Source organism: Ovis aries, chromosome 1 (genome assembly GCF_016772045.2).
Source record: "Ovis aries strain OAR_USU_Benz2616 breed Rambouillet chromosome 1, ARS-UI_Ramb_v3.0, whole genome shotgun sequence".
NCBI lineage: Eukaryota > Metazoa > Chordata > Mammalia > Artiodactyla > Bovidae > Ovis > Ovis aries.
Genome location: NC_056054.1, coordinates 111,380,735 through 111,391,581, shown reverse-complemented (window position 1 = coordinate 111,391,581; position 10,847 = coordinate 111,380,735). Strand labels below are relative to the sequence as shown.

The 10,847-nt window shown below is 54.0% G+C and overlaps 1 protein-coding gene across 2 annotated transcripts; it reads right to left on the bottom strand.

Moving 5' to 3' along the window:
• Positions 1–1,622: 1,622 nt before the first annotated feature.
• Positions 1,623–7,108, bottom strand: NHLH1 (nescient helix-loop-helix 1). Of its 2 annotated transcripts, XM_042256505.2 has the most exons (3): positions 6,863–7,108; positions 6,570–6,691; positions 1,623–3,860 (listed from the first exon to the last, which is right to left on the bottom strand). In XM_042256505.2, exon 3 carries the CDS (start codon positions 3,687–3,689, stop codon positions 3,288–3,290), a length of 402 nt encoding a protein of 133 aa, XP_042112439.1. In that variant the 5' UTR covers positions 3,690–3,860; positions 6,570–6,691; positions 6,863–7,108; the 3' UTR covers positions 1,623–3,287. The 2 variants fall into 2 exon arrangements, with proteins under 2 accessions (XP_042112439.1, XP_042112435.1); XM_042256501.2 differs by lacking the exon at positions 6,570–6,691.
• Between the last annotated feature and the right edge of the window lie 3,739 nt (positions 7,109–10,847).

Sequence of the window (10,847 nt, the reverse complement as noted above, 5' to 3'; positions counted from 1 at the left end):
TAGTCCTCAGATTCTCCCTGGTCTCTGTGGCTCTAGGCAGAGCACATTTCATCAAAATCAGATGGGAAGGGAAGATGTCAGCCTCTTCCTCTATGGGAGTTCCTCCCTGAGTCTAACTCAAACTGCTCCTGCTGCTGATGTCATTCTTTGCCCATCAGAGATGACAAGAGCACCTATCAGGTGCTGAAGGACATCCCAGCATTTTCCACCCAGTGTTGGGACCTTATGGTTGAAAAGGATCTTCAAGTTCACCTAGCCAGTGTTTCATCTCTGCAGGAATGGCTCACTGGTAATTCTGCCTATTTGGACTCCTTATTCTTGAGGCAGGCACCGCCACTGCTGGACAGCTCCAGATGCTGCAAAGTTTTTTGGAGTTAAAAATCTGTTTCCTGTCACTTCCACCTGCTGGTCTTCATTCTGCCTCCCAGGGCCTTATAGAATGTCTGTTTTTGTTTTTCTTTCAATATTTGAAGATGGGTATCCTGCTGTCCCTAAGTCCACACTTGTAAAGGGCTTCCCTGGTGGCTCAAATGGTAAAGAATCTGCCGGCAGTGCATGAGACCTGGATTGTTCAATAAGTTCAATCCCTGGGTTGGGAAGATCCCTTGGAGAAGGAAGTGGATACCCACTCTAGTATTCTTGCCTGGAAAATTCCATGGACAGAGGAGCCTGGCGGGCTGCAGTCCATGGAGTCGCCAAAGTGGACACTACTGGGCAACATCCACTTTTTCTACACTCGTAAAGACACATGTCCTCCGTGTTTCACCTGTTCCTTCTCTGAAGTTATTGCCAGGCTTCACAGAAGTCAAGTGTGTGGTGCCTTCTTGACCACACAACTCTGAATACTCTCTAGTTTATCGAAGTTCCTGTTAAAATAGGAGTCCATAGAGCAGCACCTGGCAGGCTGGTTCATTTCAGAGAAGCAGAGAGGTCCTGGCAGTATAGGACACAGAAAAATCTGGGTGTGAACTTCCTCTCTTCCCCTGACTAGCTGTGTGACTTTGGGCAAGGCTCTTTTCCTCTCTGGACTCCAGTTCCCTCAACTATAAGGTAGCTTTAGAGCTGCTCCCAGAGCCCCTTTGCTATTCCTTCAGCTCCCCTTTGCATCCCTGCCCCTATTTCCCTCTTAGTCCCGGGGGCTCCACTGTGTTCTTCCCTGCATCCAAAAGCTGAGGAACACAAATGTGCCAAGAACTGTGACCTCGAGGAATTTTGACCCAGCTCAGAGGCGATAACGATTCATAGCCACGGCATGAATTGTTGCATAGCCCAGCAGCAGGGACCCACAGACACACGTTTAACATGGGTTTCACTAGGACACTCAGCTCTTTCTCTGATCCACAGAGAGCAGAAGCAGAAGCACAACATCAGAAGACTCAGGAAGTGTCCCTGGATGGGTATCAAGGTGGAGGTACTCCACTTTAGGTGGAGGAGTCTGGGACCTGCTACACATTCCCCTACACACTCTGGCACCCCTCTTCTCTCTTTTTTCATTTTCCCACCACAATGAGCTCTCATGACCCCATAAGAAGTCTTCAAAGCTTGGGACCCTCAATGCCTGCCCTGCCATAACCTGCAACCCAGCGTCCCAACCCAGTCGAATGATCCACAGCCATACCTGGTGCTAGAATGAGGTCACTTTAATTTTTCCTTGTATATGAAATCAGAATTTCAACAGGAGGGACTCACACATGGGACACAGACCCCTGAGGGCCCACTGTTGTGGGGGGGGGGGGTTTCTTAGGAAGAAGTGAGGATTGTGGGGGAGGGTTGGAAAGGGAAAAGAAGCAGGCAGGACTGGGGTGGGACTGTCTGGGGATGAAGGGAGCTGAAGAAGGATCCAGGAGTGCTGGCAGGGTAAAGGGGGTATCATCCCGAGGATTAGGGCGTCAGGACAGATGGGTCCTAGGAGGGGATATGGGTGTGGTGAGGGAAAGGGTCCCCACACACCTGGAGTTGCAGAAGGGACAAGAAAGGGAAGGGAATAACCAGGGAGGAAGTAAGGAAGGCCAGGCGAGGGCTGCCAGGAGCCTCCTCACTCCACCCCAAAGTGCACGACTCGGCAATAAATAGTCATATTTATAAATAAATAAGTAAATAAATAGATGAATAAATAATACGTAAATAAATAATATCCTTGTAGAGCTTAGGAGTTTGGTGTGAGGGAGGTGGAACATGGGAAGTGTGGGAGCGCATCTCTTCTACACAGGTTCTCTGGCCCTTCATTCTGTCACTGACCCCAGCTAGTGAGCAGGTGGGCTCAGCAACATGGGGGGAGGGCGGGGACAAGAGGGCCTCAAGGTGGGGTGGGGTAGGGGTCTCTCCCCTGCTAAAGGCAGCTTAAGGAAAGAGAAGAAAATACAATAAACAAGTCATGGGGCAGAAGAGCTGAGCTTTCCCAGAGGGCAATAATGGGGCATAACCCCTGCACCCAACAGGGAAACCAGTGTGGGCTTCTCACGTCTTCGTGGTGGGCGGGGAAGGAGGGAGCAGACCCGAGATCCAGCCCACCCACTGCCGGGGCCTTTTGCAGATCCTCTGGGCTGAGTCTGGGGACATGCTCCCCGACCCCCAGATCTAGGTTTCCCTTTCTCTAGCTGCACACAAGGAAGAAGCAAGTTGGGAGGCTTGGGTGGAAGGGGAAGGGAGAGGGCCAAATAGCTCAGAGAGGGCAAGGCACTCACTACCAAGTAAGAACCGAGGTCTGTATATGCTAAGCCTCAGGAAAGACGTAGAAAACAGGGAGTTTTCCCACAATTCCCAGCTACTGAGATGCCCCTCAGAGGAGTTAACTCCTGGAGCCCCGCCTCCCAGGACTAGACTGGGATGCTTAATAAAAAGCCCACCCCACTCTAATCCCAGCTTTCCCCCTTCCTGTTCTCATGCCCCTCCCTGCTATAGGCAGGAAAAGCTGGAGCGGGGTAGAAGGAGGGTGGGAGGCAGAGTTGGGGTCTGGGGAAGGGAGGGGGGAAGTCTCTGAAAATCTGGGACTAGGAGTAGAAGAGGGAGCAGCCCATAAGCAAGCCAAGACTATACCCCCAGCCCAGCAAACATTTCGAGCCAGCTGGGCCCCGACCGCTAACCGTGGAAGGTACCCACGAGAGGAGCCCTCTGGGTGCCTGGGTGAGTCAAAGAAAGTCGCCTCCATGACCCACCAGTGGGCTCTCTGCCTGGGCCCGGGGCCTGTGGGTACATGCCATGCCGAGGTACAGGGGCTCAGGAAGGAGAGGCCGTTCTAAGCAGTGAGAGGGTGAGACGGGTGGACCCGGCGGGGAGGCAGGCCGTGTTCACACGTCCAGCACGTGGTTCAGGTAGGAGATGTAGCAGATGGCCAGGCGCAGGATCTCAATCTTGGAAAGCTTCTTGTCGGGGGGCAGCGTGGGCAGCAGCTTGCGGAGCTCGGCGAAGGCCAAGTTGAAGGCTTCCACACGGATCCGCTCCCGCGTGGCATGGGCCGTGCGGTACTTGGCTGTGGCGCGCCGCCGGCGCCGACGCTCCTCGCGGCTCAAGTGCTGCAGGTCTTTCCGGCCCGGCTCTCCAGGTTCCAGGCCCCGGGCCGGGCCGCCCCTAGGCCCCCCGGGCCCCGCCCCGTCGGGGCCCGCCCCGCCCCCACAGTCGCTGAAGCCGGACTCGGTCTCAGAGTGGGTGAGAGGCAGGTCCAGCTCCATGGTGTCTGAGTTGAGCATCATGATGGATGCCCCCCGCCCAGTGAGATCAGGACCCCCTCCCCACCCCTCCCTCTGGGAGCCTGAAAGCTGGTGGCGGGAGGGGCAGGAAGGGCCTGGGGTGGGGAGGTCTGCCACTGAGCTCAGGAAGTCAGAAAACTTCAGGATTCCATGGTCAGGGTTCCGGGCGGGAGTCTGGAAGAAAGAAGGGGAAATGAGTGAGGTCAGAGGCAGGAAGGAGGGGACAGCTCAGAGACGCGGAGCCAGGAGGAAGGCTTAAGATGGGCTGGGAGGGGGAAGGTACTGTAATCTTGGGGAAAGGACAGCAGAAACATGGGGAGGATTGGGGGGTGGGGCGCAAGAGAGAGGAGCAGGTGGCCACAGTGTAAAGAGGAAAGCTGGAAAGAAGGGAGGAGACCCAGAAAGTCAGCAACTGGAAAGGAGGAGAACCCATGAGAAGAACACAGGGCAGGATAAAACTAAACAAGAGGATTAAAGACCTACACGTAGGACCTAACGCTGTAGCTCCTAGAAGCAACCGCAGAGGAAAAGCTTCATGACACTGGACTTGGTGATGATTTCTCACATGACACCAAAAGACCAAGAAACAAAAGCAGAAATAGACAAACGGGACTACATCAAACTTAAAGTCGCCTGTGCATCACAGGACACAATCAGCAGACTGAAAGGGCAGCAGGAGAGAATATTTGCAAATAATATGGATGATAAAGGATTAATATCCAGAGTAGTATCAAGAGCTCCCACAGTTCAATGAAGAAAAAAAAAAAACTTGACCAAGAAATGGGCAAAGGACTTGAAGACATTTCTCCCAAGATGATATACAAATGGCCAGCAAACATAAGAAAAGATTATCAACATCACTAATCATCAGAGAAATGCAAATCAAAATCACAATGAGATGTAACCTCACACTTGTTAGGATGATTATTGTCACACACACAAACACACACACACACACAACAGGATAGGGAGACATTGGGACACTTTGCCCTGTTGGTAGGATTGTAAAATGGTGCAACTTATGGAAAGAGTATGCAGTTTCCTTTAAAAATTAAAAACAGAAGTACCACATGATCTCACAATCCCACTTCTGTGTATATATGTCCAAGAGAATCGAAATCAGGATCTTGAAGAGATGTCTGCACCCCCATGTTCACTGTAGCATTATTCACAATAACTAAAATATGGAAACAACCCAAATGCCCATCAAAAGATGTACAGATTAAAACATGTGGCATATACTCACAATGGAATATTATTCAGCCTTAAAAGGGAAGAAAATCCTATCACCAGTGCTACAGTATGGAAGAACCTTGAGGACATTATGCAGAGTGAAATGAATCAGTTGCAAAAATACAAATATCCTTTGATTCCACTTCTATGATGTATCTAAGTAGTTAGCAGAAAGTAGAATGATGCTTCAGAGTCTGAGGCCAGGAGTTGGGGAGGTATTGCTAAAAAGTTACAGAGTTTCAAGTTTCCAAGATGAAAAAGTTCCAGAGCTCTGTTTCACAACAACATGAATATACTTAACATTATTGAACCATACGCTTAAAATTTCTAATTATATGTTATGTGTTTTTATCACAATAAAAAAATGTTTAATAATTAAAAGGACAGAGGACTGAGCAAGACTGGAGCCGCAGCTCCAAGGGAGATGGGCTATGGCCAAACCTCTCCCAGTTGTGAGGGGAACGTTGCAAGCCTTGGCCCTGCCACCCCCGTCCTCCCAGGGCCCCTCTCCACCCTGGCTGCTTCCGGATGTGTGTGTGGAGGGGTACGGGCGATAAACACACAGCCTGCCCTTTGTAGAGTGGACTAGGGCATTTGGCGCTCAGTCCTCCCCAGCCCCCAAACCCCACACAACAGGACCGTAGCAGACGTCCGATCCTACCACCCTGACCGCTAGAATCAGGGGGACGTAGCTCCTTGGGCAACGGTCCCCCTGCCCAGGACAGCCCCTTCCTCCAGCTCTGTCATCAGCACTCTCGACCTTGCTGCTCCCTGGCCCTTTTAGCAACTGTGCAAGGAAAACTGGGGAAAGGGAATGTGATCAGCTCTCCATTCCGCAGCCTCCCCCAGCTCAAAGGCAGTTCAGAGATGGTCTGCACAGGAGGATGGGGATAGCTTTGGGGACCTCTGTTTGGGGCGTGGCTAGGGTTTGCTTGTCTCTGGGAGCAGAGGAGGTCAGGGAGAGGCAGCTGGAACATGGGCCGGGAAAGGCTGAGGAAAGGGCTTCGCTCTGGGGGAATGTCAAGCCGAAACAGCGGATCACTCATTGTGAGCTCTATGGACCTAACTTCCAGAAACAGAAGCACAGAGGCTCCTTTGCCATCACCGTCTCCCCTTCCTCACCAGCCTGAGTTCTCCTGCCTGAAGCAGACCTTCACAGGGGTCAGGACTCCCCAGCCTTGCTCCGCCCCACCGTGCAGCAAAGAGGCTCAACCGAGTTGTTCACTAACAGTAAGCTCTGAGGGTTGAGGGGTGTGAGATCATCACCATCTGATGCATGTACACACACAACCATAACAAAAAACAGAAGGAGGTGAGTGCTGAAATTTAGGACACACTCCACACTCCAGGATTCAGAGGAACAGGAAAGAATGCATGGCGACAGCGCAGGAGGCCCTGAGGTCAGCGCCTCCCAGTATGTCTTCAGTGCTGCAGCCCCCCGCTCCCACGCTCCAGGAGTTCAGTGCCGGGTTCTCCACGCCGGTCACAGCCTGGTTCCCCCTCTCCCCGGCCCCCACATTCCTTCATCCCTGATCACTTTACCCTTCCTTCCCTCAGCCCACTCCATCTGCTCCCAACCGGACCCCAGTCCCATTGCCACCTGCCCCACTGTCCTCCCCAACTCCAATCTGCACAGCAGCGTCTATTTACCCATCAAGTCAGTCCTCGCCCCAAAATCCACTTCTGCTCTCAAAGTTCCAGGCTCCGAAGATCTGCAGTTCCAAGCATCCGGGGAAGGACTTCCAGCCCCGCTTCTGCCATCCCCAGCCCCACTGAGAATGATAGGCACAAAGAGTCCAAGGGGAGAAGTGGGTAAGAGGGAGGTCCAGGGATTCAGGGAGACACGGCACGAGACAGAACTAGAGGGAGGCTCTTGGAGAGGACTTGAGCCAGAGAACGGGAGGGACACGCCCAGCCTTCCCAGCCCGTGGTTCCCCCTTTACCTAGGAGGACCCTGTGAGGGGATCCAAACTGGCAGGACAGGGGGCCAGCGCTGACAGCCCCAGTCTCCTCTGGCTGCTCAGAGCTCATCCGTCTGCAAAGTTACTGACCAGCTTTCTAGACCTCTCCAGGGCAGCGTGGCATGGCTGCACCGGCTCCGGGGCAGACGAGAGGGGTACACATGTTGGGAATTAGAGGGCCCAGGTGGAGGTGGTGAGCTTAGCCAGGTGCTGGAGCCACCCACACTCACATGCACACACACACTCACAGACACACACCTGAGCTGGCCCAGCCCTATGTATATATATGGAGATGCGCACACACACCCCCAGCTCTCCATTGGCTGGCCCAGCCCTCCTTTCTCATCAATATTAAACAGCCAGGCCAGGCAGCCATTGGCAGAGAGATCTGGGAACCCCCCTGGGAGCTGGGGGCGGGGGCTGGCCCTGGGGGGGGCGGGGAGTGGGGGAGCAGGGACATCTGTTCTCCATGCATATTTCATAAGCAAGAAATGGAGAGCTGGGGAAGGGGTGGGGCTGGGGCGAGAGCCAGGGCAGGATCGCAGATGAACCCCCTCAGTCTCTCACACCAGAGGCGGCAGGGACAGAGGCCCCTGGCAAGCCAGGTTAAACCATGGTCCCATTCGGAGTCCCAGCTGGACTGCGATAGCCCCTTCCCCTGTCTCCTTTTCCCTGGGAGAAAGACTCCCCAAGGTGCTAACAGGGAAGTCCAGAAAAGAGCTAGTGGACAGCACTAAAGCACGGAAGAGGACCCTAGAGCCCTTACCCTCACCAAGCTCTCATTCTTTGCAAAGCTGGCTCCCACCAGCCCCCTTGCCAGGCTACCTGTGGCTACTGTTCAGGCCCCTGCCCTCATCACCCCTGAGACTCACCGCACCCTCTTATCCCAGCCCCCAGCCTCCCACCTACCCCATCACCAGAGGAGGAGTGGGGTCAGATGCCTGACGCAGATCCTACAAAGGGTTTTTCTAGGCTGGCTGGCCTAGTCGGACCCACTGGGAATTGGGGGCTCTCAGGAGGAAAGAGGTAAGGCTAAAAGGAGCAGAGCACAGGAGTGCCGAGAGAGGAGGAACCGGGGTGGGAAGGACATTGGGGGAGGAGGGCAGGGCACCCAGGCAGGCGCCAAGCATGCTGGGGCATCAGATGAGCAATGCAGAAAACCAGCTATAAAATAATATGCAAATGGGCATTGATTAAGTTCACATCAATAGCTCAGCTGCCTCCAGTCTGCGTGTGCATGTGTGTGCGTATCTGAGGGGGTGTGTTTGTGTGAGATGAAGGTGGCAGGAGCAGGGAGCAAGGGGAGCACCACAGAGAGGCAGTAGGCTTTGCTTCAGTACCTAAAGTTCTCTTCCCCACTCAGCTGTTGAGCGTCTTCCCTGAACCTTTGTGAAGATCCAGAAATGAACCATGGCTGGGAAGACTCCAGAGACTGTATGCTACAGTGAAGAAAGCTCTGTCGGCTGTGTGACTTTGGACAAGTAACTTAACCTCTTGAGCCTCAGTCATGTCCAACTCTTAGCGACCCTCTGGACTGCAGCCAGCCAGGCTCCTCTGTCCATGGAATTTTCCAGGTGAGAATGCTGGAGTGGGTTGCGATTTCCTTCTACAGGGGATCTTCCCGACCCAGGGATTGAACCCACATTTCTGGCATCCCCTGCATTGGCAAGTGGATTCTCTACCACTAGCACCGCCTGGGAAACCCTCTTAAACCTCAACCTTTCTTTTCTGTAAAATGGGATTAATTATAGCTGCCGCTTAGGTTGCCAGGGAGATTAAGTAAGATAATGCATGTCATGGGCCTGGCCCTTAGTAGGCGCATAGCCTACCTTCAGGCTTCTGGAAGCACCTGCCATTTCCCCGTTGCTGATCAACCTTTTCTGGGCTTTCTCCAGGGTAAGGCATTCCCAAAGGGGAGTCCTGTAATTCTTTCCCAAGCTCCCCCACCCCTCCCCACTCCCAGGTCTGGGAGGTGCCAAATCCCACCTGGGCAGGCCCAGACAGGTGCCCAGGCGCCAGCAGATGGGCTGAGCTGGAGGGGAAAGGAGGTTTGAGGAGGGGGGCTGGGGGGCAGGGGATCAGGTGGCATCTCAGTTCTTGCATCATCATTGCCATGGTGCTGATTAAAAACCAATCTCTACCTAATGAGCCCCCAGCAACAACAAGCCTACCTCCCCCACCCTCCTGTCCTCCACCCCATCCAAGGAAATTGGGTGACTAAGAGATTCAGGAGAGAGCGCCATGGAGGAGAGGAAAGACACAGGACAACTGGGAAATGGAAAGGAAACAGAGGAAAGGAAGCGGGAGACATGGGGAGACACTGAGACAGGGAAATGATGAGAAAACAGCGTTGTCAGGGCACAGACACGGGAAAGATGCAGAGGAGTGGGAAGACTCCTGATGGGGAGAAGGGTAGGGGGGACAGAGATGTGGGGAGAGACATGAAAAGAGGAGACGGTTAGGGAGACACAGAGCTGGGTGAGCTGTGGATGTGGAGAATACACAGATATTCAGGGACGGATAGAAGCTGATGCTGGGAGGGAGTCCGGAGGGCCTCTGAGACAGCATGGAGATACACAAGACACGAGGGAGGCAGAACGCAGAGGGTTGTGAGGAAACAATAAAATGACTGGAGACAGGGAGGCAAGGTGGGGAGACAGGACAAACAGAGCGAGAGTGAGGACGTTACTGGCATGGTGAGGCCTGGCTTCAAGGGTGAACGGGGAGAAGAACAGCAGCAGAGCCTGGAAGGACCCTAGAGGCAGAAAGGAACCGTGGTAGGGTGGAGATGGGAGACAGAAACCAAATCCTGCTCCCAGCCTCCCGCCTTGTGGGCAGTTTGGCTCAGATATGGTGGCTCTGCAGCCTCCATCCCTGCAGCACCCGCCCAGGCTGTGCCCAGCGCGAGTTGAGGGCTGAGGGTACAGACGGGAGAGAGCGTGCTCTAGGACCACCTCCGCCTCCTCTGCTGTCCTTCCAGGATCCTGGACTTTGGAGCCTCCAGCCCCAGTCTTCACTCAGAGATCAGTTTCTGTTCCTTGAGAGAGCAGCTAAGAACATAGGCATGTGATAAAGAGGGCTTCCCAGGTGGCACCTGTGGTAAAGAACCCACCTGCCAATGCCAGAGACACAAGAGACAGGGGTTCGTTGACCCCTGGGTCAAGAAGATCTCCTGGAGAAGGGCACGGCGACCCACTCCAGAATTCTTGCCTGGAGAATCCCACGGGCAGAGGAGCCTGGTGGGCTAGTCCACAGGGTCGCAGAGTTGGACGTGACTGAAGTGACTTAGCATGCACACACGCACATGAGATGATCATTGTGGTTTATTTGCTAATTCGTGTCCCACTCTTCCGACCCCATGGACTGTAGCCCACCAGGCTCCTTGCCCGTGGGATTCTCCAGGCAAGAATACCGGAGTGGGTCATCATGCCCTCCTCCAGGGCATCTTCCCGGCCTAGGGATCGAAGTCAGGTCTCCTGTGCTGCGGGCAGATTCTCTACCGGCTGAGCCACCACGTGGTGATGAGGAGCTAAAAACAAGCAGTGGTGGGCAGAGCTACTAATTCTTCTGAGCTTGGGACCGGCAGACCAGGGTCCGAGTCCTGGTGACCTTGGATACACCATTAACCTTGACTGAACCTACGTTGTCATCTGTGAAAGGGTGACAGTGTCACCTCCCTCATAGGGCTTTTGTGCTACTGTGCGTGGGCAAGTGTTAGGCCGCCTAAGCCCTTAGGTCGTGCACTGTGACTCAAAGGTGGCAAGAAGCTTCTCTGCACATGTATACGAGGCGTGATGACTGAGGGAGGCTGGGGGCAGCTCGGAGGTCAACCTGGGTTGCCAGCAGCCCCACGCCCTGAGTGTGGAGGAGAACCCTGGGAGTTGTATAAGGGCCTTTGCTGTGTTGGGGGCGGGGGGCAAGAGGATGGGGATGGGGGTGGGAGGGTGTGTGGCTCTGTGGCTTTATT